General features: G+C 43.3%; 1 protein-coding gene across 1 annotated transcript; it reads right to left on the bottom strand.

Moving 5' to 3' along the window:
* Window positions 1-972: 972 nt before the first annotated feature.
* Window positions 973-18,867, bottom strand: Entpd5 (ectonucleoside triphosphate diphosphohydrolase 5 (inactive)). The gene is made up of 13 exons (XM_050164496.1): window positions 18,628-18,867; window positions 17,644-17,723; window positions 16,087-16,230; window positions 13,569-13,644; window positions 13,313-13,348; window positions 12,519-12,607; window positions 12,204-12,283; window positions 11,558-11,619; window positions 10,647-10,748; window positions 8,716-8,856; window positions 6,929-6,985; window positions 5,426-5,541; window positions 973-2,932 (listed from the first exon to the last, which is right to left on the bottom strand). Exons 1-13 carry the CDS (start codon window positions 18,842-18,844, stop codon window positions 2,846-2,848), a joined length of 1,287 nt encoding a protein of 428 aa, XP_050020453.1. The 5' UTR covers window positions 18,845-18,867; the 3' UTR covers window positions 973-2,845.
* Window positions 18,868-25,858: the final 6,991 nt, after the last annotated feature.

The raw sequence follows: 25,858 nt of genomic DNA on the forward strand, positions 1-25,858 counted from the left end.
ACACCAGATCTCAGTACAGATGGCTGTGAGCCACCATGTGGTTGCTGGGAATTGAACTCAGGACCTCTGGAAGAACAGCCAGCACTCTTAACCTCTGAGCCATCTCCAGCTCCACTGAAATCTTCTAACCCCTCTCCCTTCTAAAACTTCTTGAGTGCCTTATTGAGTTGCCCAGCGGCCTCAAACTGGCTACACAGAAAGCCTATGACTTGTAATCTTCCTGCCTCAGCTCCAAGGTAGCTAGGATTACAGGCCTGTGCTGTAAAGCCTGCTGTAGAGTTTACTCTTGGGGAAGCAGATTGGCTTCTCTCAACTGTGACAGCATTTAATGGACTATGGCTGGTCTAATACTTTTAAGTCTTAAAGTATGCCGTGTCTTTTTAAAAGTCATAAAAATGTAGTTATCTTCAAAGAGTCTGAAAGGCTTTGGAAAGCAGAGGATGACTGAAGGGAAGGAGGTAGCTCTCAGCTAATGAAGCTGTAAACAGTGACATCCGAGATGGAGAGGCAAACACTTAAGCTGGATGGAGAAGCCTGCGAGAGACACTGAGTATGCATTCCATAGGAAACTGGATTTTACCTTCAGGCTATTTCCAGTGTGGGAAATCTATTTCATTATGTATGAGCATTATGGGGTTTATTGTTTATTTGTTCTTTTGAGACAGGGTTTCTCTGTGTAGTCCTGGCTGTCCCAGAACTTGCTCTGGAGACCAGGCTGGCCTCAAACTGAGAGATTTGCCTGCCTCTGCCTCCCAAGTGTTGAGATTAATGGTGTACACCACCACTGCCTGGTGAACGTTGTTTTGAAGAAGGCAGTAAGTGAAAGTGAACTTAGTAATGGAAGTTTGAGCCAGGCTCAGCATGACTTCCTATAGTCTTGCTACTCGGGAGTCCAAGGTAAAAGGATCACTTGTGTCCAAGAAGCTCATGGGCTGACTTAAGCAACAATGAAATCTAGTCTCAAGCTTAGTATCAAAGTCTGAAGAAATTCCACATTTAATCAAAACAAACCCCTAAAATTGGGAAGAATATACAAATTTGCCTACTATTTATACACAGCAGATGGTAATACTTATTGACTCAATGTAATGGCTTAAAAAAGACGGTTCCCTGGGGACTGCCATGGAGCCAGGCATAGTCATATCCTTTATGAAGAGTGGAAGGAAGAGGGGGTGACCGAAAATTTCAAGTTAGGGGAGCTGAAAACTGGAAAGCAAAGAGGAAGGGGAAATGCTATGACAGAGCTGCTGAGCAGCCGGCAATGTTTCAAGTCCAGAACCGAGTAGGAGGCAAAGCAATGACAGTCACACAAGAAACGACATGACTTTTTTCCTTCAAGACAGAGTTTCTCTCTGTAGCCCTGGCTGTCTTGGAACTTGCTCTATAGACCAGGCTGGCCTTGAACTCAGAGATTTGCCTCCCAAGTGCTAGAATTAAAGGTGTGTGCCACCTTTAATTCTGCCTGGCAGAAAACCTTAAGATAATGACTTTATAATGTAGTAGAGCACCCATGCCTAGCATGCATGATGATCTGTGTTCAACCTCAAAACAGAGTCCCGAGAGGAAAAACATGGTTCTCTAGAAATGGTAGTCCTTGTTCTGACATGGGCCGAAAGAATCAATCAAATCAAATGTTGGGTATCAGTGGTAAGGGATATGAAATCCTGAGGGAGACAATAAATTCAGAAAACAGTGGCTAAAATCAGCAAGGGCCCAGGCAAGAAAGCACTACTATAAAGCATAGTGGTAGCACATTGTGCCTAACATGCAAAAAGTCCTGGGTTCAATCTCCAGCACTTTCCACACCCCAACCCCCAAAAGGACAAACTGAAAGCATTGATTATCTTTAGACTCAACAGCACACACACTTAACTTCTAACCACAGACCAAAACTAGGGTGCAGTTGTATTTCACAGAAATAGAAAGATGCTAAGTTTAGGACCATGAGAATAAGGTGGTAACCGGGCAGCAGTCATGGTCTGCAACTGCCCTCTCGATGGGACGGCCCTCCTCACAGCTCTAGTCGGCACAGGTGAGAGGTGCACGCTCATCTTGTGAGATTTAACATGACATGAGCATGACGGCTCACACCTGTAACCCAAGACTCAGGAGGCTGAGGCAGGAGAATTGACAATTCAAGGCAACCTGGGTTACACAGTACCAGGCTAGCCAGAGCAATGTAACATGACCTCTGTCTAAAAATAAAATACCCAGGGCCACTCTAAGCTCTAAATTGTGTCATAGGGTCACACAAATTCTAATATAGTGTCTTTTTTTCCCTTCTCTTTGAATTACAGATGGAAATGCAAAGCCAGATAGTTCTCACCTTGGGTTTTAGGGTAGGGAATGTGTAAGGGTGGGAAGAAGAAAAAGTATCAGTATTGATAGGTTATGGGACTTCAGTAGGTCAGCTTAATTTAGCTTATAAGCAAAAGACTGAAACACTCAAAGGAATGAGGCACTCCAAGGGTTGAAATGAGATTTTTCTTTGGTTCCCAGGGACTTGTCTCTGAACTCTCAATCTAACATGGAGTTCCAAGCCTATTCTTTTTTCTTCACAGGACTCTGACATACAAAAAAATCTCAAAAGATTTATACTTTTGTGCCAGCTGTGCACCTGCCAAGTGGTTAGGGAGCTGTTCACAGTAGATGTGCAAAATTAAGTAAGCCCAAATCACGAGGCTCAAGGGCAAGACTCATCTATAAAACCCCTTCCCTTCCAATAAAGCCAGTTAATGGGTTTCAGTCCAGGCTTTCTCCAGAATTGTTCAGAAAATGCCTGAGTCCTCTCCTTCTTGTAAAACAAAGTTTTTGAGAAATGCAGGCTTCAGAGGACACGGTAGCCTCAGCTGGTGATGCCCAGAGACTGCAGCAGGTGAAAGGTGGCCCCCAGGGCCCAGCCCGTCTCTATGTTGTTCACTTTCTTTGTGAGCTGTTAAGGAAGAAGAAAAAGTCTTCACATTTTCATCCAGTTTTCAACATTAGCAAGGATGGCCTTTGAACAGCTAACACCTATGAAGAGCACTCCTGTGGCCCAGCCCTAATTGCCCTATACCCAGCATGCTCATGCCTGACAACTTCAGGCCCAGGAAGCCGTACTATCCAGAAATTTTTACAGAGGTTGTGTCAGAAAAGGCTCTGGATGCTCCCTAACCTGACAAGGCAGTCAGAATGTAATGTTTATGGATGTGGTAGGAAGGCAACTGGCAAGAGCTGGGAATGTATTTAGGACAGAAAAGCACATTCTCAGCTTTTGGAGTCCATGTAAGCAACTGTGCCTTAAGCATTAATAAAAGCCAGCTGAGGCATTCGACACCAGACTGTCTTGATAGCTCAATGCCTTTATTGCTTTGGACAAAACTTTAGATCTGGTCCCTCAATTACAGAAAGGGGCAATTTTCTGTACAAAAGTTTATCAAATTGTTTTCGCAAAGCTCCTTCCTCTCCTTCCTCATTAATTTCAGCACGTGCAGACTTGCTTCATCAGTAATAAACTATCTGTTGTACAATAGATCCTTTTTTAAAAAAGATTTTTCAGGGGCTGGAGAAGTGGCTCAGTGGTTAAGGAGAGTACTGGCTGCTCTTCCAGAGGACCCTGGTTCAATTCCCAGCAACCACATGGTGGCTCACAACCATCTGTAATAAAATATGCTGCCCTCTTCTGGCATGCAAGCACACATGCAGACAGAATACTATATATATAATAAATCTTTAAAAAAAAAATAAAAAAACTTTTAAAAAAATTGTAGCTGGGCAGTGGTGGCACACATCTTTAATCCCAGCACTCAGGAAGGAGAGGCAGGTGAATTTTTGTGTGTTCAAGGCTAGCCTGGTCTACAAAGCTAGGTCTAGATAAGCTAGGGCTACACATAGAAACCCTCTGCCGAAAAAAAAACTAACTAACTAAATAAATAAAAAGAATAAAACTGTAGCCAGGCCGGGCGGTGGTGGCGCACGCCTTTAATCCCAGCACTCGGGAGGCAGAGGCAGGCAGATCTCTGTGAGTTCGAGACCAGCCTGGTCTACAAGAGCTAGTTCCAGGACAGGCTCCAAAACCACAGAGACACCCTGTCTCGAAACCCCCCCCCCCAAAAAAAAAACCTGTAGCCAGGCGGTGGTGGCGCACACCTTTAATCCCAGCACTGAGGAGGCAGAGGTGGGCAGATCTATATGAATTTGAGGCCAGCCTGGTCTACAAAGCAAGTTCCAGAACAGGCTCCAAAGCTACACAGAGAAACCCTGTCTTGAAAAACAAAAATAAAGCAAACAAAAGTTGTATATTTTATGTGTATCAGTGTTTCAGCTACAAGTATGTATGTGTACCATGTGTGTACCTAGTACCCACAGAGATCAGAAGGCAGCGTCAGATCCCCTGGAATTGTAGTCACAGGTGGTTATGAGCCACCATGTGGGTCCTGGAACCAAACCTGGGTCCTCTGCAAGAGCAGCAAGTGCTCTTAACCACTAAGCCATCTCTCCAACCCCTCTAAAATTTATCTTATGAATTTCATATCATTTATCTTCTTACTTTCTATACCACTATTGATTGCAAATTATATTTACAACGATGGTTAAAATGTTATCCCTGTCCTCAAGCTACATACAGCTGTTAGAAGAGATTCGACTCAGTATCCAGCAGATGTAGAATAGACAGGATACACTACATATGCTTGAGACATTGAAGTCAGCCATATGTGTTAACATCATTGTGCAAGATGAGACTGGGCAGGTTCATCTGCCTCACAGCCTCCGTATACAAGTGTGTGTGATGATGACACCAGCTGCTTTTTATCTTGTGCTCTCTTGATCAAACTTCAGCTTAAGTTCTAACAACCATAAATCAGTGGCAGGTGAGGGCACACAAAGTCAAGATGAGGAACTGGGATTCAGGAAGCACAGCCCTTCCAACTGGCTTGTACTGTACTCTGGATATTTGTTTCCCCATCTCTTTCTCACTGCTTCTTCTCACTGAGTTCTAAATTGGTTTCATAAACAATGTGATTTGAATATATTCAAGTCTTGTTTTTTTTTTTTAAATATTTATTTATTATTTATTATGTACACAATAGTCTATCTGTGTGTATGCCAAAGGCCAGAAGGGGGCACCAGACCTTACTACAGATGGTTGTGAGCCACCATGTGGTTGCTGGGAATTGAACTCAGGACCTTTGGAAGAGCAGGCAATGCTCTTAACCACTGAGCCATCTCTCCAGCCCCAATATATTCAAGTCTTTCTGTCTTGTGTCCACAGGACACCATGTCCCTCAGAGACTATAACTGCATCCAGGTGTTTCATGTGTTTGTGGTATCTAGCAGGGTGCCCTGGCTTCAGCCCAAACAGGAACACCTGCCGCTCTGACCGCCAGACAAATTCTTTCCCAAAGCAACAAGACAGACAACTGTAAGATCCAGTGCTCTTTCTTACCTTTAAGAGGGTATCATCTGCAAAGCCAAAGCCATCTTTTAATAAAGCTGTGATGTAACTGAGATCCATGCATAGGAAAGGACTGCCTGAGGTGAAGCTCTCCAAGTTATCGCACACTGAAAGTGGGAGAGAAAACAGCATTCAAGTTTGCAACAAAGAGATGTAGGGTCTTCTCAAGCTGTAGGTAGGGGTTGAGTAAGCAAAAATGTCTCCATTTAGCTGGTACTTGGGCTTCCTGTATGCTGTCTACTGTGTACTGTATACATCTGTGTACCGGTTACTTCTACAAGACTACAGCTTCTTTAGAACCTGCATATTTCCAGTATGAAGTCATCTATTCTCTGGGTGTGGTGGTACATGCCTTTAATCCCAGCACTCAGGAGGCAGAGGCAGGTGAATCTTGTGAGTTCAAGCCAAGCAGAGTCTACAGAATGAGTTCCAGGACAGACATGGTTGTTAAACAGAGAAACCCTGTCTTGGAAAACCAAAAAAAAAAAACAAAAAAAAAAAAAAAACCGTGCATCTTAGCCAGTTATGGGTGTGGGGTAAGCAGGGGTAAGGCTCTGCTGGAAATCACACCCAGGGCCTTGCACATACGAAGCAAGTTCTCAACACCTGAACTATACTTTCAGCAACCTGCTTTTCAAATTTCTATGACATACTGTAGTCACTCAACTGAGGCCCAGCGGACAGGAAACTATAATGTAACTCTCTCTGTGGCCACAGGAAAAGATCATTTGTATTTTAGATTTGCGCTCTCAAGGATGTCCCATGCGTTCTGGTGCTCAGTTCTTTATTACTGCTGATAAACCTATTCTAACACACACACAGAGAGAGAGAGAGAGAGAGAGAGAGAGAGAGAGAGAGAGAGAGAGAGAGAGAGAGAGAATATGCCAGGCTGAGTGTATGGCTAACTCAGGTGTTGTTAGAATGAAGAGAGAGAGCAAGTGAGTGGGCCATGCTGCATGTATATATAGCTAGCTTGGGTGTTAGAATGACGGCCTAGCCCTCATGAGCCTGGGTTCCATCCCTGTTATCACATAAGTCAGTCACAGCGACTCATGCCTATAATCCTAGCACTTGAGAGGTGGATCAAAATTCAGGGTGCAGTGATAGTGCATGCCTTTAATCCCAGTACTCGGGATGCAGAGGCAAGTGAATCACTGTGAGTTTGAAGACAGCCTGGTCTACAGAGCGAGTTCCAGGACAGGCTCCAAAGCTACAGAGAAACCCTGTCTTAAAAAACCAAACCAAATGAAACCAAAACAGAATCCAAGGTTATCCTCAGCTACACCGCAATTGTGAGGCCATCCTGGGCTATGTAAGACTTTGTCTCAGAAAAACAGTTTGTTTTTCTATTTCCCTGAAGTGTCTTAGATCCCCATATTCTTCTGACAGCGCCTAAAGCATCTTCCAGCAGACTGGAAGGCTCAGAAGTCCCAGGAGGCCCTGCACTGGCAGCCACACTTAACAGCCCAGCTTCAAGAATTTCCTAACACTTACCTTCCCTGGCTTTTCTTTCAAAATCTTCAACTTTTAAAACACCGCCCTTTTCATAATCTAAAATGAAGCAGAATAGCTAATGTCAAAACGTCAAGGAAACAAGAACATTTATCCCAGTGACATATAGTAATAAAAACTGGAAATATACACTTCCCAACATAAAAGACTGATAGATAAACATGATATCTGTACAATACAAATCCACATTGTCTATTTTGTTTATTGATGATTAATGCATGTTACCCATTTTGTATTATATATTTAACCACAATAAAAATCTAGGTTCATTTAAAAGTTTAGTTGGGGTGGAGGGGCTGGCAAGATGGCTCACTGGTTAAGAGAACTTATTGCTCTTGCAGAGGGCCCAGGTTCAATTCCAGAACTCACATCAGGTGGCTCCTAAGCACCTAAAACTCTAGTCCCACAGGATTCAATGCCCTCTGGCCTCTGAAGACACCTACACACATGGTACTTTGAAAGTCATGCAGACACATACACATGAATTAGAAATATAGTAAGCAGGGTAGCAAATCATCTCTCTTGAGTCATGACAAATCATGTGTGTACTCACACCTACAAAAGCACAACTTCTATGAACAGGAAAAATCCCTAAAAGATCAGGAAACTGGGGTGATGGCTATAGTATCTTGCATGTGGGGAGGTTTCACAGGTACATACACGGCAAGGTTTGGTAAACCATGAAAGCAATACGTGCATTTACTGTATTTCAATTTGTTATGATTTGGATAGGAAATGTCTCCTATAGGCTCATGTGTTGAAGGCTTGGTCTCCAGAAAGTGGAGTCCCCAATCACTGAGAAGTGACTGAACCATGGGGATGTCCTTCATCAATTAAGGTATAGATGTATTCATAACTTGGTAATACAATTGGGAGGTAATGGGAACTTTTGGAGGTGGGGCTTAGGTGGGGCACATGGGTCAAGAGAAAGGTGTAGCTGAGGGCTCTAGTTAGGCCCCACCCTCTGCTTCTCCCTCCTTCCAGGTGGCCATGATGTAAAAGCAACTTTGCTTCTCTAAGTCCTTCCACCATTATTTTCTGCCTTACTGTGGCAGAAACAAGGAAGTTGATCATGGACCGAAACTTCTGAAAGCATGATCCAAAAGAAACCCTCTAACGTCTCTCTCGTTTAGTATTTAGTCATAATTACAAAACAGCTAACACACAGTTTTGTAATAAAGATATAAAGCAAGCTGGTCCTGGTAGCACAGCTACTCAAGAGGCTGAGGCAGGGAATCACAATTACAAGGCCTACACAGGGTACATAATCCGTCTCAAAACCATCTTGGGCAACTTAGATCTATCTCAAAATGAAAAGTTCAAAAGGGGGACTTGAGATATAATTTAGTGGTAGAACACTTGCCTAGCGTGTGCAGAGGTTCTAGATTCAACCCCATTACTGAAAAAAAAATGCAAAAAGACTCCAGATACAAAGTCAGGCATGGAAGCACATCTGTGTAGCCCTGTTACTCAGAAGGCTGGGAGAGAGGGATGGCTACTAATTCCAGGCCACCCTGGGCTACATAGTTCAATCCCAGCCTGGGCTACATAGTAAAACCCTGCCTCAAACAGACAGACTTTATGAACATTAGGTCATTTTCCACTTCCCAAAGACCGCAAGTGTCTTCACCTTTCCATTCTAGTGGCTAGTATAACACTACTGGAAAAGTTAGTAAATCTCTCCAATCAGCACAGCCTTTAATGCCCTTGACCTTCCCCAGCACAGTCCCATTCGCTTCCTTCGTGGCCTGAACCAGGCATGTACTCACCAATCAAGTGTGTGTCGGCAGCTCGATCATAGTAGTAGGAGAAAGCGTAAAAGGAGCTTCCCCGAATCTCTTCCGGCTGGTGAAGTTTTCCTCGCACTACCCTCAGCACTTCTGCATAGCAGGGCTCAAAGCCCATCTCCCCTGTCAGGGCGAAAGTTTATCACTTGAGAAAAATGATGTGGGGAGTCACCTTCTGTGGCAAGTTGATGGGTCAATGAGAGAAGAACAAGCACCTTGGCCTGTGAGCAGCAGCAGTGGAAGCTGCACAGCTATGGCTGAGGTTTAAACCTGCACAGCCAGGACGGGGAGGAGCTCTGGAAACAGCTGGACAATCTGAGGGTGGAGTGAAGGTATTGTAGGGTCTATGCTATTCAAGATAGGAGTTGTCCACAAAGGCACTGACTAGACCCTCTTAATTATTAGATTCAGGGAGGAAAGGGCACTCCAGGAAGATGAGAGCAGGGACGGCTGGTTCTCGAAGTCTGAAAAACTGAAGACAAGAAGCAGCAGCAGAAACAGCTGCACCTGCTGAACAAGCTAACCCAGGAATTTCCTCCACAACAAAATAATAGCTGGGGGCTGAAGACATGACTTAATGAAGAACATTGGCTGCTTCTTTAAAATGTTATTATTTTACGTGTGTGTTTGCCTGCATGTATATCTGTGCACCACGTATTATCTGGTGCCTTCAGAGTCCAGAAGAGGCATTAGATCCTCTGGAACTGGAGTTTCAGACAGTTGAGTCATCATGAGGGTGCTGGGAATTGAACCCAGGTCTCTGAAAGAGCAGCAAGTGTTCTTAACCACTGAGCCATCTCTCCAGCCCCACTCCCTGCACGTATAGAGGACCCGGGTTCAGATCACAGCAACCATGTGAAGGCTCACAACTAACTGCACCTCCAGTCCCAGCGGACCTGACTTCCTCTTCTGACCTCCATGGGTACTAGGCACACACACAGTACTCACACAAACATGCAGGCAAAGCCGGGCGGTGGTGGCGCACGCCTTTAATCCCAGCACTTGGGAGGCAGTGGCAGGCGGATCTCTATGAGTTCGAGACCAGCCTGGTCTACAAGAGCTAGTTCCACAGAGAAACCCTGTCTCAAAAAACCAAAAAAAAAAACCAACCCCCCCAAAAAAAACCATGTAGGCAAAACACATAAAATACATACATACACATAAAAAAACAAATCTTTTATTTATTTATTTTGTTTTTTTGAGATAGTGTTTCCCTGTGTAAAAGTCCTAGCTGTCCTGGAACTAGCTCTTGTAGACCAGGCTGGCCTCAAACTCACAGGGGTTCATCTGTCTCTGCCTCCCAAGTGCTGGGATTAAAGGCATGCCCAACACTGCCCGAACAAAATAATAAATCTTAAAAATGACAAAAACATAAAATTAACTGAAGAAACCAAAAAAGGTGGCTGAGTTTTAGAAGTCTTAAAAAAGATGTATGACCTTCCTCAACCTCACTGTTCACTCCTCCCCTTAACCTGTGATCACCAAAAACAGCCACAGCCACCGTGGTACTTACTGCCGTCATTAGGTTTCACAATCTTTGTGAGCAATTATTCAGAAAGCTTGTTTCTTTCTCTGGGAAAACACAATGTCCCCTTTACTTTAATGTCTGTGCCTTTTACAGTATCTGAAATGAATGATTCTTATCTCAATTGAGTTTTACTGTAACTGAAGTTGTTAAGCATACACTGGATCTGAAAGAGGAACTCACACTGCTGCACCAGACGGGTAACAACTCCTCCACGGCAGAACAGGATGCAGAGCAGCTGCTGCCTTGCTTGCTGGCCTCTGAACATACCAACAGTGAGTGCTTCCAATATGGTAAGTCTCTCTGGGCTCTGGAACAGGTTCCTATAGGACTCTTCCAGACCATGAACGATGAAGGGAATTTTAACCAGTGAAGAAACACCACTCACCTTCTTGGTTGCCACCATACTGATATTTCACACCCCCAAAGATCCACTCCGCTTCCAACCATCTTGGTAAACAGGCACTTCGAAATGTATGTCCATCAGTTCCTGGAAGAACCACAACACAGGAAAGCAAGCGTGTGAGAGAGGGAGTGTAGAAGAAGTACACAGGCTGCAAGGAATCATCAAGAGATCTGGGCCTCACAATCTTATGAAACTGGTTCCTTGGCTGCATCCTGTGACATGGATTCTTCACAAGCTCTGTGGTAGTGGTGAACTCTCTAAATCAGAGGCAAATTTTCATGCATATGTACATTTGGCAGGATTTATAACTTTTATCACATCCCAAAGAAATAAAGAAAATAGTAATGTAAGTTTCTTTCTTTAATAGAGGAAACATTCCTCCACTGGTAGTTGAGATATTAAAGATACTTGGTAAACTGAAGTGGTACATGCTCCTCATCCCAGTACTAGTTTACTGTGAGCAAGGCACTGGAGTGCATCAGATGCCGAAATCATGTTTAAGGTGAAGACCAGGGCACAGAAAGGTCAACGATTTGTTCCCAATCTCAAAGCTGGGACTGCAGCCAGTTCTGCCTGTGCCCAGCTGTGAAGACAGAAAGGAAACTGCTCAGTCATTCCACTTGGCAAACACAACAGACCTTGTTTCCTGACAAAGGCTTGTACAAGTTCCTACTCCACACTGTCCAGCTTCAGGCTTGCAGACACAGGCTCTTACCCTATACGAGCAGCCCTCACTCTCAAGGTGACGGACACATCACAGCACCAGCCGTTTTTGTGTCTATTATGCAACACAACCCTTTGCTCCACAGAATGAGTGCCAAGGAAGGGAAGAGGCGAGCTGCGATTGGCAGCACTCCCACCGGCTCCCGCCACGAACTGGTACTCAGACAAACCTTTTGTTTCCAGGGCTCCCAGCGTTGCCAGTCTTGCAGCTTTCAATCCAAATCCCAGGTAACTGTAAAATAGAGGATTGACCGATGTCAGGCTGTCCTGGATGTTTTCAGCCCTCTTCTGCCTTTTTCAAATGTGACGTGGTTCTCTGACTCCCTTTGGAACATGGAAACTTTGCCCCATGTCTCTGTGCCACATTATTCGCGTGACCAGTAAAAGAAGACTCTGGAGTCTGGATCAAGGATATGCAGTAAATGGCTCAGGTGTGATGCCGAAGAATAGATCATTCCTGGTGGTCCAGCCTGAGAACCAGCCCCAGAAAAAGCTCTCATTGGTTTAGCTCTTATCAGTTCCAGACTGCTCTCTCAACACTGGAGCCCAGATCACAGGAGTTGGTATGGAGCTCTGGCTGAGTTCTGGGCCTTCTCCACAGGCTCCCATCTACAGAAAAACTTACTCTTTCATTACATACTTTTGAGGCCAAAAATGAGGATGCCTCCTACGTTTCTCAGGTTTGGTGTATGACTTAGGTTTCAGTAGACAGGGAGGAGACTGGCAGAGACTTTCAGAGGCTGATAAGATACAGTAACAAAAAGTTATGAAAAGTAACACAATGTGAACTATTATTCTTCCCTACCCCCTCCTCACCTATGTGTATAGAGCTTAAAAGTGCTGTTAAACATCTCAAAGGAAGTGAGGTAGCCCCTAGGCGTTTGTTCCAGGGTTTTCTGCAAATCAGAAAAAGCAAAAAGACTTCAGCATCTGCAATTATATTAGGATTTTAGTACCACTATCCACAACCCTCTCCCCCAAAATCAGAGATGGGGAAGGTTCACTTTCTTCAGTCACTGACCACGTAGCCTATTCACGGTAGAGCTGATGTCTCCAAACAGGGTGCCGCTTTCTGAGCACCATGATACTGTTTAGGTGTGTTGCCAACAGGGCCTTAATAAAGTGACTCACCGCAAACTGGGGTAGAAACGTGATTTGGGTGGAGGCACCCCCCAGGTCAAGGGTCCCCACAGTATCCTGGCCATGGCCATGCAGTTGACCTGTTAATGAGAGCAAGGTATGAGTACCCAGGCCATCCAGATACTCTGTCTGGAGGTTCTCCTCTGCTTTTGTGCACCAAAGGTATTTGTCACGATTGACTGCTCTCTGAGCCCAGAGGCTGCAGGCTAATGTAAACTCAGAGGGTTGGCTGAAGCTGAGGCCTTGAAAGCAGATTATAAAATTAGCTTATCTCCCTAACTTCTTCTTTTTTTAAAAAAAGATGTTTTTTTTTCAATTTAATTATGCATGTTGTAGTTATATACACATAAGTGTGGCTATCCAGAAGTTAGAGGCCTGGAGCTGAAATTATAGGTACCCAAGGTCTATGGAAAGAACAGTAAGTGCTTTTAACTCCTAAGCCATTTCTCCAGCCCAGCCCCTTCTTTTAAAGAAAGTACAGCTGGGTGTTGGCACAAACCTTTAATCCCAGCACTAGTGAGGCAGAGGCAGGCGGATCTCTGTGAGTTCGAGACCAGCCTGGTCTACAAGAGCTAGTTCCAGGACAGGCTCCAAAGCTACAGAGAAACCCTGTCTCAAAAAACCAAACAATAACAAATACAAAACAAAAAACAAAACCCCAAAACAAAGAAAGAACAGTATAGGAAGAAAGAAGTAGACTTTGCCCTCCTGGTAAAAATAAATAAACAAAAACTGTAAAAGCCAGTTAAAGCTAAAAGATAAATTTCAAGATGTATTTAATTTACCTGTTAGAAAGTTCACAGTAACCCAAGCTAATATGCCTAAAAGGAGAGAAAAACAAAAGGTTACATTCTAGAGCATTATCCTCTCTGTTCTATTTCTAATTTTCATGTCTAGAGCATTGTCTCCTTGCCCTATCCCTCCCTATTTACTTAGCTCCTTTTTCTTTCCTGCTGGATCCTTATTCCCAGTCCCTTTAACTGGATCTTCCATTGACTCCACCCGCTTTCCCCACAGTATGAATTTCAGCATCTGTCCCACCTTCATCAGACCCATCCATGATGCTAACGCTGTCATCTGGGACCAGGAAAGGTGACTTCTTGAAGATCTCCTCTACCTAGGGAAAAAATGCAAAAAACCTAGGTTCCATGAAGCAGTAATCATCAACAGTGATCCCATTGGCTGAGTTCTCTGTGTCTTAGAAAACAGCTCTCTCTCGTTCTTTCCCAAGATAAAACGACAGCGCACTTACTCCCGAAGCCAGAGGAGGAACTAGGCAAGGATGTAATTTTCTTGAAAAAATATAAGCACATGGCATGGATTTCTTAAGAAACCATCTAGCTGGGCGGTGGTTACAAAGCTACAGAGAAACCCTGACTTTAAAAACAAAAACAAACAAAAAAGAAACCCATCTAAATTTATTATCAATTGGACCTAGGGAAGAACATATATTTAACCCTTCCATCTGAATCAAGAGCCTGTAATTTTTGTTAGCACCCTGACTAACTCCACCTGGTCAAGCGGTGAACGCTGACAAGCCTAGAAGGAGCTGAGGCACTCTGCCTCTGCTGGGGTTTGGTGCACAGCTAGGGCCTATAGAGACTTAGGGAGTCCTCACACCTAGCCTCATGGAGTCTTACTGAAGAGGTGTGAACGAAGGCCTTACACAAATGTTCCTGATTTTTCATAAATATAGGCCACCGATACATGCATTATGACCTTAAAATGTTTTTAAGGACATTTATGGATTTTTGTGTATGAGTGTGCACATATGTGTGCATTCATGTGGGCCTGTGCACGGCACAGCACATGTCTGGAGGTTAAGAGCACTTGTTGCTCTCGCAGAGACCAGGTTCCATTCCATCACTCACATAGTGGTTCACACCATCTATTACTTCAGTTTCAAGGGATCTAACCCCCTCTTCTCACCTCCATAGGAACCAGGCATGCGTTTGGTACACAGAAATGCATGCAAGCAAAATACTTATAAAATAAAAAGTAAATCTAAAGAAAAAACTTTTCGGGAAGGAGAGATGGCTCAGAGGTTAAGAGAACTGACTGCTGTTCTGGAGGTCCTGAGTTCAATTCCCAGCAACCACATGATGGCTCACACCCATCTATAACGAGATCTGGTGCCCAGAACACCATATACATAATAAATAAATTAAAAAAAATAACAAAAAATAATAATTTAAAAAAAAAGAAAAAACTTTTCAATAAAAATTGGGATTTGAATTTCCACAGACATGCTTGGACAAGAACTTAAACCCTATGGGCTGAGAGTCAGGAAACCTGCTCCCAGTAAGCCCTTGTTAACGACTCACCTTAAACTAGGACAAGAACACGATTCAGGTGGAGGCACTTTGGAGGGCTGAATCCCACTCTGCTGTGATTATTTTTAATTATAATGAGATTCTGCCTATATAAATGTTCTTTACAACATGAAATCTAATGTTTAATATATCTTGTAATATCTTTATTATTTAAATACATACAATATAATATAAAGTTTAATAAAGTTGCATTTAAATTTTTATTTTAAGAACAATATCTTAAAAATATTCCCAACATTTTATGCTGAGAGAAAAAAACAGACTTACAAAGCCAGAGACTATAAACTGTATAATGTTTCATTTTATGAAACATAAGAAGAAACAAAACTTATCTACAGTGAGAGAACGCAAATCTGTGGTTGCCTGGTTTCAAGAGTAGTGAAAATGGACTGAAAAAGGGTATAAGACCTCTATATTTGTCAAAACACCTTTATCTGAGTACTTTAAATGTACATTTACATTTTGTGTGTGCATATTTGCAGGTGTGCATACACATTTGTGTGCACAGATGTATGCAGGGCAGAGGTCAACTTTGAGCTTTCTTTCTCAAGGTCTGTCACCTTCATTTATGAGACAGGATTTCTCACTGGGACCTGGGTGGTTAGGTTATGCTGGTTGGCCAACAATTCCCAGGGATGCCCTGTCTCCATTTCCGCAGCACTGAGATCTTGGATGTGTGCCACCATGCCTGGTATTTTTATGGATGTGCTGGGGATCCAATGCTCAGATCCTGATAAGTAGACAGATTTCATTATATGTAATTTTTCTTCAATAGAGTATATTTAAAACCATTTCTATATTATACCTTTGGAAAATTCAAATAAATGGTATCTTGGAGGGCAGGTGAGCTGGCTTAGTGGGTAAGGGCACTTGTCACCAAGCCTGATTATCTGGGTGGAAGCTGTGACTGAACTCTACGTTGACCCCTGACCTCCATGCTGCACCTTGGCACATATTGAGTTCACACACACACAAACACATTCAAAATAAACAAACAAATAAATGCAATAAAAATATCATGGAAGGAGTACTTTGAACTTTTTAAGGAAAACCTCTTTAAGTTGAAGGGTGGTAATTTAAAATGTAATGACCAGCTGACTACCCAGTCACCACAATAACTGAGCAATGATGGGATACTAAAAGCAGCAGTCACTCCCAAGTACTTCTTAAAAGGAAAAAACAGAAACAAAACCCAGCATTATCCAAGATTCAGATTCAAAAATCACCTCCCAGAGCAGAGCTTGGGCTTTCTGTTCTGGCAGTAAACGCAGTCCAGCTGTTGCTTTCAGAACCACTGGGGTCCTTTTCCAGTGACTTTTCGGGATTGAGTCTTTGGCCAAATCCAAGAGTTCTTGAACAGTCTCAGCGCCCTTTAAAAGAGAATGGCATTAGTATTGGTGATTAAAAGCATTAGTTTTCTTATAAGAACCCAGGTTTGATTCCCAGCACCCACATGGCAGCTAACGACTGTAACTCCAGTCCTGGAAGTGTCTGATGCCCTCTTCTGTCCACCACAGGCAATGGTGAAAATAGGAAAAACACCCGTACACAAAATAAAATGAAAAAAAAAAAAAACAACCTCTGTTTTATTTATTTATTTATTTATTTATAAAAAGATTTTATTTATTATGTATACAATATAGTGTGCTGCCTCCATGTAAGGCTGTAGTTCAGAAGAGGGCACCAGATCTCATTGTAGATGGTTGTGAGCCACCATGTGGTTGCTGGGAATTGAACTCAGGACCTCTGGAAGAACAGTCAGCATCCTTAAGCTCTGAGCCATCTCTCCAGCCCCAACCCTCTGTTTTATTAAGTGAAAATTTACTGTGATAACAAGCTACCCGTTGAGACAAAATATCTTTACTCCTCTTGCTTCAGTCTCCCACATGCTGGCTGAGATGACAGGCATGAGCCAGCACACTCCTCCTCTTAGCAAACATAACACAATCTTCCTTTCTAAATGTCAAATCCTCTTCTGCTAATGAAGCTGCTTTCACTAGTTCAGACCCTAGCACATTTGCCAATGACCTGCTCAACTAGAAAACAAATTTCAGTTCTTTAAGCTCACACTGTTTTATTTATTTGTTTAAGACAAGGTCTCTCTGTGGCCCAGGCTGTCAAAACAAAACAAATACATTTCACTATATAGCCTAAATTGGCCTCAAACTCTTGGTAATCTTCCTGCCTCAGACTACCAAATGCTGGGGATTACAGGTATGAGCCACCACACCCGGCCAGGTTGGCAGCTAGCTAGCAAGCCCCATCAATCCTCCTGTCTCTGATCCCCATAGTGCTGTGGTGACAGGCAGTCAAGCAATGACATGTCAACTTTTTCCATGGGCGCTGGGGTCTGAGCTCAGCTCCTCACACTTGCATAGCAAGTACTCCTAATCACTGAGGCACCTGTCCCACTCCCCAAATCTGTTTCTAGCCTTCTTTCTACTCCTTGTGAGTCTGGGGTATCCAGTTCAGAACCTCAGGAAGAAGGAAAAATGGTCTCACGTGCCCTCACTATTATTACTGAACAGCATGAGATTTACAACTTGAGTTTAATGACAGGGGTATTGTAGAGCTATCAAGAGACTGAAACAATATGGGCACAATTTTAAGGCCTTCTAATGCCACTGAGTGTGTTCAAGGTCAGCTGAGTTAACTTAGTGAGATGCTGACCCAAATACAAAGTAAAAGGTTTCTTGGACAGAGCTCAACCACGGAGCACTCACTCTGGGCTTTCTCCTTAGCATATACAACATGGAAACAAAAGAATCGATCATAACACTCACCTGCTTGGGTTGATCTGCAAAAGCAGAGAGTCCTGGCTTCACAGACTCAAAAATCTCACCTTCCAGAAAGGGAAGCTGTCCTATTTTGTCCATGAAACAGAGAGGGGGTAGGGTTACCAGATGTTAGACTACTTCAAATGCTAATCTCTAGACATTGCTGTATGATTTAGTAAATTAAAAGTCTCCAGCTGAGCTGTGAGGAATGCTTTGCAGAATTGTTAGGAAGGAGACCACAGGGTGTTATGCAACCCTGACGGTCCCTCTGCTCTCTCTCTGGTGAAACTCCAGCTCTTATTCCTTCCCCCAACTCTCTCTCTCTTTTTCAAACTGTTAATAGACTTTGGAGACAGTTTCACTGTGTAACCCAGACTGGCCTTGAGCTCCCCACACAACCTCAGCTGGCCTTGAATTGTGGTCCTCCCGCCTGAGTTCCTGGGCTCTTTAGATAACCCAAGGAAAGAAAACTGACATTTCAGAGAAAGTTAGTCTTCAAGGTCCCCTTGGTTCCCTTTCCAAGGACGGCAGGGAAAACTTACTGGGACACTTTCCCCCAGAATCACTGCCAACATTCTCAATATTCTGGACCTCTGGGGTATTAACCTTTAGAGAAGATGGATAAGTTACAGCTATACTTGGACAAAACTACCTATGAGACAATGCCTGTTGTGTGGCCGAGGATGACCCTATTCTCCTGCTTCCCCCTCCATGCACTAGCATGCACAGTTTATGTGCTGTTGTGGATCAAACTCAGGACTTCATGAAAGTTAGGCAAATGCTCCCTAGCTGAGTGAGCTACACCCCTAGTCTATCCCACAAGTCTCTCTTGGTTCCATATTAAACTATGTGTTCAATAATATCTCTGAAGATTGATGTCCAATAGCTGGAAGGTTCTCTAATCCACACCACACCCAGCACATCTGTTTCTGGAAGAAGATGCTAAGGCATAGCTACATGCAGACTGCAAAGGGTCCCAGCTGCACTTACCTGCTGTTTTCTGCACAAAAGTGTAAACATGAATTCGAGTTCCAGTGCTGCCTGCATCAAACATAATTCCATAAAAGGTGCTGGCACTGACATTAATGGGGCACATGGAAGACAAGAAGACACCCTCGAACCAAGTCTGCTGCTCTCTGTAGAAGACAGTGCTGCCAACACAGGTTATCATCAGCATGAAAAAGACAGTGTCCCAAGAAGTGGCCATATTCTTCCCAAGATGTGGACCTGAGGCTTTGTTGCTGAAGCAGGGGTGTTCACACTCCTGTAGGGGCTTAGGGAACAAAAAGACACAGGTTAGTCAATTGGCTTTTATGGTTAACCTATTTTAATAAATAAATAACTCATTATGGAAATCCTACAGATCTCCAAGGTGTTCCTTCTCTATTTCTCATAACCAGTACAACAAGCTAAACCAGGGTAACACAGGCTCTTAGGCCTTTCTACCAAAGAGTATCTGGTTCCAAGAGGAAACTAGGATTTAAAATATCCTTTCCCACACTTTGTCTTGAATTGTAGGTGGTTTTCACATACTCAAAGGCTGTCTTCTTCCCTGCTTCTATGGGTCGACTTAATTTTCTTCTTTCCATTTGACAAATTTGCCTTTCTATCATACACTAACATGCCTTCCTCCTCTTGGTTTTGACTGGCACTTAAGAAGCTCTTTGGGGTTCGAGACCAACCTGGTCTACAGAGCTATTCCAGGACAGGCTCCAAAGCCACAGAGAAACCCTGTCTCAAAAAAACAAAAACAAAAAAAAACACACACACACACACACAAAAGAAGCTCTTTGGGGGCTGGAGAGAGGACTCAGATGTTAAGAGCACTGCACTGCCTGCTTGTCCAGAGGTCCTGAGATCAATTCCTAGCAACCACATGGTGGCTCACAGCCACCTATCATGAGATCTGGTGCCCTCTTCTGGGATGCACGCCTACATGATATATAAATAAATCTTTAAAAAAGAAGTTTCTTTCAACTGGGCCTGATGATATAGACCTGTAGTCCCAGCTATTCATGAGGCTAAGGTTGGAAGGATCACAAGTTTGAGACCTACCTGGGCTGCAAAGTAAGTTTACGGTCAGCCTGTTCAACTTAAGAAAGTTATTTCAAAACAGAACATTTTAAAGGGGGATGTAGGTCAATTAGAATGCCTGACCAGCATGCATGAATCCCCGAATTTGATACTCAGCACCACATGAACCAAGCTAGAAGTAAAAGTTTGTCATCTCAGCGCTCAGGAAAGTAGAGGCAAAGGGTCAGAATTTCAAATTATCCTTGCCTACTGCAGTAGTTTAAACAGGCATGGCCCCCATAGACTTTGTTTTTTGTGTTTGAATGCTTGTCTATAGGGAGTAGCACTATTCAGGGAGTGGCACTATTCAGAGGTGTAGCCTTGTTGGAATAGGTGTAATCTTTTTGGAGGAAATGTGGACTTGGGCTTTGAGGTTTCCTATGCTCAAGCTACCCACAGTGACACAGTTTACTTCCTGCTGACTTAAGATCAAGATGTAGAACGCCATCTTCTCCAGCACTGTGTCTGCCTGCATGCTGCCATGTCCCACCAGGATGATAATGGACTAAACCTCTGAAACTGTAAGCATCCTCAATTAAATGTTGTCATTTAAAAGAGTTGCTGTGGTCATGGTGCTTCTTCACAGCAACAGAAACCCTAGCTAAGTCACCTATACTCTAGTTTGAGACCAGCCTAGGATATATGAGACCCTGTCTCAAAACAAGGCCACAGCGGTGGTGTGGGATTGCTGGGGATATAACTGAGTAGAGTGTTTTCCTACTAAGAGGCCCTATATTTAATGTTAGTGCTGAAGAAAAAATGCTGAACTTCTAAATTAAAGTTGTAAAGACGGTATAAACTCAGGACTGAAGGGTGGCTGGGTTGGCAAAGAACTTGCACAGTATGCAGGAAGCACTAGGTTAGGGTTACACAGGTGTCAGTGCCTTCCTGTAATCTTAGCAAATTCAGGAGCTGGAAGTAGGAAGGTTAGGAGTTCAAGGTCATCCTCAGATAAGTACTGCCTTTGAAACCAGCAGGTCAGTCAAAACTGAAGTCAGGGAGGCTGAGGCAGGCTTATTGCTGTGAGCTCGAGGCTAGCCTGGTCTATACAGTGAGCTCCAGGCCAGCTAGAGCTACTTGGTGAGAAGTTGTCTCAGGAAAAAAAAAAAAGAGTAATTCAAGGTCATCCTTAGCTACTTACACATTGGATTTAAGTCTCACCAACAACCAAGTTCTAAAACATCTCTCCTTGTGTTTATGGACTTCCAGAAGTAGGCCACCAAACTGTACCTGTGGTCAATATTGGCAGCGGCTTCATGCACATTTTAAGGAAATAAACCAACTTAAGCCCAAACTCCTAACAAGACCACCACACTTCACGTTTCAGATCATGTGACTGTCATGAGAACTTAGAATGAATGGGTAAATTTCTCGCGCATCGATCTCTTTTGCCTGTATACAAGGTCTGGGTATCATGTTTTTGCTCCGTGGCTAGGGAGGCCTGAATGGGAGTCAAATATCCTGGAACTGGAGTTACATAACACTTGTTCCCAGCCATGTGGGTACTGAACATTGAACCTGGGTCCTCTGCAAGAGTAGCCTGTGCTCTTAACTGCTGAGCAGCCTGTGAACGGACAAATTATGGCAGAAACATTCCATGTCTGGCTGGAAGTCAGAAAGCAAGTCAGTGGTGAAATCCTGACCAGAAATCAGATGTTTTATCTATCTTTCATTGTCTCTGATTTCAAACACCCCCTTATGGCAAATGTCTATGTGTTCATGTGTTGTGCCAGGGTCTATGTAGCCCTAGCTGTCCTGGAACTCACTATGTAGACCAGGCTGTCCAAAAACCTACAGAGAGACCCACATGCCTCTGCCTCTCAAATACTGAGATCAAAGGTTTTGCACCACCACACCTGACCCTAGCAACTGTATTTTTCGTTCTTTTTTTAAAATTTATTTTATTATGTATATAACACTCTGCCTCCATGTATGCTTGCAGGCCAGAAGAAGGCACCAGATCTCATTACAGATGGCTGTGAGCCACCATGTGGGAATTGAACTCAGGACCTCTGGAAGAGCAGCCAGTGCTCTTAACCGTGCTGAGCCATCTCTCCAGCCCCCGCAACTGTATTTTTTAATCTCTTATTTATTCATTTTTATATTTATTTATTTACTATGTATACAATATTCTGTCTGTGTGTATGTCTGCAGGCCAGAAGAGGGCACCAGACCTCATTACAGATGGTTGTGAGCCACCATGTGGTTGCTGGGAATTGAACTCAGGACCTTTGGAAGAACAGGCAATGCTCTTACCCTCTGAGCCATCTCTCCAGCCCCCGCAACTGTATTTTCAAATGTGCCTTCAGAAGAGACAAAACCAGCAATGTGTTAGCTAACTATTTGTTTTGAATTTGTTCAAATGATGCTGGAAACCTAGCATAAAAGCAAGGAACACAACAAAGAGAACACAACTGTCAAGTCTGAGTCCTGGGTTTCAGTCCAGTGCTTGTATCTCCTGGGGAGCTACACAATCCTGAGGAGTCCCTTAGCCTCTAAGGCTTCACTGCCTCCTCTGTGAAAGGGGGGTGAGAACAAGGGTTCTGTTTCTTCTTTATGGTTTTCTGTGTTTAAGTCACATGATATTGTTTAAAGATTGATTATTTAATATGTTGTGGGAAATGCGAAGAAACAATAGATTTGTTATATTATTATCAGTTACTATTATTACTGACTTCTCAAAATGTACAAGAGGCTTTTTTTCATCATAATGCATCAAAGTCACTAAAGAAAGTGTGAATGAAAGTTCCTGAAATCTGTGGTGAAACCTTCAGTAGCAGGGCTAGAGAGATGGCTCAGAAGTTAAGAGTATGTACTGCTCTTACAGAGGCCCTGAGTTGACAGTAAGGAATGCCACAGCTGTCCTCTAACACGTAAGTCTTGCTTAGTCGCTCTTATGTATTTACGCCAAACAGTTCCATTTCTGAACTTCTGGGTTAAGTCAATACTACTGCTTAATTCACAAGATTTGAAACCAAAGCCTATTTCCCAGGCTTTTTATCCCTATAGAACACTTGGTACACACGGAGTATACAGATTAGGGGTCCTAGATTATTCTCCTTTGTTAAGCATCTGGGGTTTGTTTAGCCAAAACACTTCTCTCCCCAGAAACAACATGTCACATAAAGTTAAGCAAATGAAAGTTTAAACTTGTAGTTTAAAAGTATTTAAAGAAGCTGTAGTTATACGCATATGAACACACTGCAATGGCAGATTGAAAAGCTACTTGAGCACCGAGGCTCAACTTCTATCCTATGGCTAAGAATGAAAGCTATTATTTAGGGGGAAATAAACAATGAGAATTGCTAATCTTTCAGAATCTCAGACAAAGGAAACTCCATCCCAGGAAAGCAATCACAGAAAGGGCAGATGCCTGGCCAGACTTGAAGTAATAGTACTCACTTCTTCTTCTTCTTCTTCCTTTTTTTTTTTTTTTTTTTTGGTTTTTTGAGACATGGTTTCTCTGTAGCTTTGGAGCCTGTCCTGGAACTAGCTCTTGTAGACCAGGCCGGCTTCGAACTCACAGAGATCAGCCTACCTCTGCCTGGGATTAAAGGTGTGCACCACCACCCGGCCGACTTGCACTCACTTCTTAAAGCACTGCCTTTGCTGGTTCCTCTTTTACAGCAAGTGGGCAGCTCATGAAGGTCAACTTAAAATAGCTGAAAGCAGAAATACTATTTTAGATATTCTTGTGTTTTGAGACAAGGTTTTGTTTTTTTAAATGTTAAATGTAGTCTTGGCTGGGCTTGAACTCATAGAGATCAGCCTGCTTCTGCCTCTCAGTGCTATAATTAGCAGAATGCATCACCATGCCCAGCTGCTTTAGACTTTGTTCATCAGCTTTCTCAATCTGTCACTAAACTCCTTCTGGGGACACTCAGATTTTCTGCATTACTGTAGTTTCCATAACCTCTCCAGCAAACATTCGTTGAGCAGACATCTGTTTTCTTCCAAAAGAGATTAAAAAGGGGGGAAACACACACGAAGTATCTGTTTTCATGGAGCTAGAAACTGCAGCGTCATACTTGTGTGAGGAGAAGTTCAAGCAAAGGGTTTACAAGAAAGCAGGACCACACGAGATTCCTTTGCCCTCAGCACCTTGACATGGTATCAGAAGAGCTTTCGCTGTGGAGTTGACCGAGGCGCTGCATCTCACAAGACCTGCTTGCACGACTTGCTCACTTTTTCACAGTCTACTCACATGCCATTTTCTCAGTGAAATCCTCCCTGCCTTCCTTTTTGAAAACTGCAGCTCAGCTGGCTCCACGCTCATTCTCTACTTTTCTTCACGGTGACTTTCTCCTCCCAAGTCCCAGTCTCCTCTATCTCCATGTTCCTCCTTTCTCCACTTCTATCCTCCACGTTCCTCCACCTACAGGGATTTCTGAGTTTTGCTTCTGATGTGTATATGGCTCGAACAGTGATAATACACCGTAGGTGCTGGATAAACACCCTGAAGGGATCAAAGCAGACCTAATAGCTCAGACATAGGTCTGGACCATTTAGCACAGCATAGGAGCTTGACTTCTTTCCAAAGAATTAATCTCCCCACACGAGAGAACTTGATCCCAAGCTGCCAAGAACAGACTATTTTTCCAAATGTGTAGATTACACATTTGTCCAAATGAGTCAAGTTTTTTGCTACTCAAATTAATTTAGACAGTTGTTTCCTTTTTAAAGACTGGGAAGAATACAATATTCTAAATCCACTCTTTTCAGAATAGCTTTCTCCAGTAATCTCTTGCTCATTCTCTTCTCCCCAGCACAGCCCCTTCAACTGCTCTAGGTCTTTGGTACAGGAAATGTGCGCCCATCTCCTGTTACTGTCTTTTCAAAAGTGTTTCTGATGTCTCCCTGTGTGGCTCAGGCTGGCCTCTAACTCAGATCCTGCTTCCTTCATCTCCTGAGCTTATCACTGTTTCTTTATAACCAGAGTAAACACTGGCCCTCCTGCCAGCCTCCCCGGAGCTTCAGTTTGCTTCTTCCTCATCTTCCATGCCCTCTAGACTATGGGAGACCACCATGCAGGAGGCTCCGAGCCCCATGAGGTACTCACCAGATCCTGTCTGCCTGTTTGCTAGGAGTACTTGCGCTCACTGTGGATTGCCTTTGCTCTTTGCTCCTTGTCCAGCCCATCTGAAACAAGCCTTGCTTCACACATGAGTCACCCTGTGCTAGTTTGCAACTGTGTAGATTTTTGCCAACTCATTCTTTTATCATTTATCTTCCATTCTTCCCTTCTCCACCTTTTGTGTGCATTTACTTCTATAATTGCTAAATGCCAACCAACAGAATTATTGCTCCTAGGGCAGAGTTCCCTTTTTTGTTTTTTGTTTTTTGGTGGGGTGGGGTGGATGATGTTTTGAGACAGAGTTTCTCTGTGTAGCCCCGGTGGTCCTGGAAGTCACTTTGTAGACCAGGCTGGTCTCAAACTCAGAGATCTACTCTGTCTCTGCCTCTTGAATGCTGGGATTAAAAATGTGAATTACTGTTTCCCGACAGGGCAGAAGTTTCTTAAGAACTGAATTCTAGCTGGGAGGTAGTGCCACAGGCCTTTAATCCCGGCACTTGGGAGGCAGAAGCAGGTGGTTCAAGGCCAGCCTGGTCTACAGAGCTAGTTCCAGGACAACTAGGGCTGTTATACAGAGAAACCCTGTCTTGAAACACAAAAACAAAACAAAACAAAAAAAGTGAATTTTAGTGGGGTTTGGTAGCACAGGACTGTAACCCAAGCACCTGAGAGTTGAGATAAGAACATTACAAGTCTGAAATCACCTGGGGATAAAAGAGTTCAAGGCCAGCTGGGCAGCAGTGGCCTTTAATCCCAGCACTAGGGAGGCAGAGGCCTGGTCTACAAGAACTAGTTCCAGGACAGGCTCCAAACCAACACAGAGAAACCCTGTCTTGAAAAACAAAAAACATAAATATAAATTAAAAAAAATAATAAAATAAAAAAATTTAAAAAAAGAAAGAAAAACAAAAAACAAACAAAAAAAGAAAGGAAAAGAAAAAAAGAAAAAAGAAAGAGTTCAAGGCCACCATGAGCTAAGTAATGAGATTTTGTCTCTAAAAAGAAAATAAATCCTTGAATTTTATTTTTTTTACTTACATGGCTTTGCTGGGTGTGCACTGTGTTTGTGAGTGC

This window comes from Alexandromys fortis, unplaced genomic scaffold (assembly GCF_014885135.2).
Source record: "Alexandromys fortis isolate MF-2015 unplaced genomic scaffold, M_Fortis_MF-2015_v1.1 scaffold_159, whole genome shotgun sequence".
NCBI classification, from domain to species: domain Eukaryota; kingdom Metazoa; phylum Chordata; class Mammalia; order Rodentia; family Cricetidae; genus Alexandromys; species Alexandromys fortis.

Excerpts from the sequence above, each read along its gene's own strand:
- Entpd5 (XM_050164496.1), bottom strand. The coding sequence starts at position 18,844 with ATGGCCACTTCTTGGGACACTGTCTTTTTCATGCTGATGATAACCTGT. Across the intron at positions 8,857-10,646 it reads GTATGGTGGCAACCAAGAAG|GGGAGATGGGCTTTGAGCCC; the intron begins GTGAGTGGTGTT and ends TCGCCCTGACAG. Across the intron at positions 5,542-6,928 it reads TGAAAGAAAAGCCAGGGAAG|TGTGCGATAACTTGGAGAGC; the intron begins GTAAGTGTTAGG and ends TCCCACTTTCAG.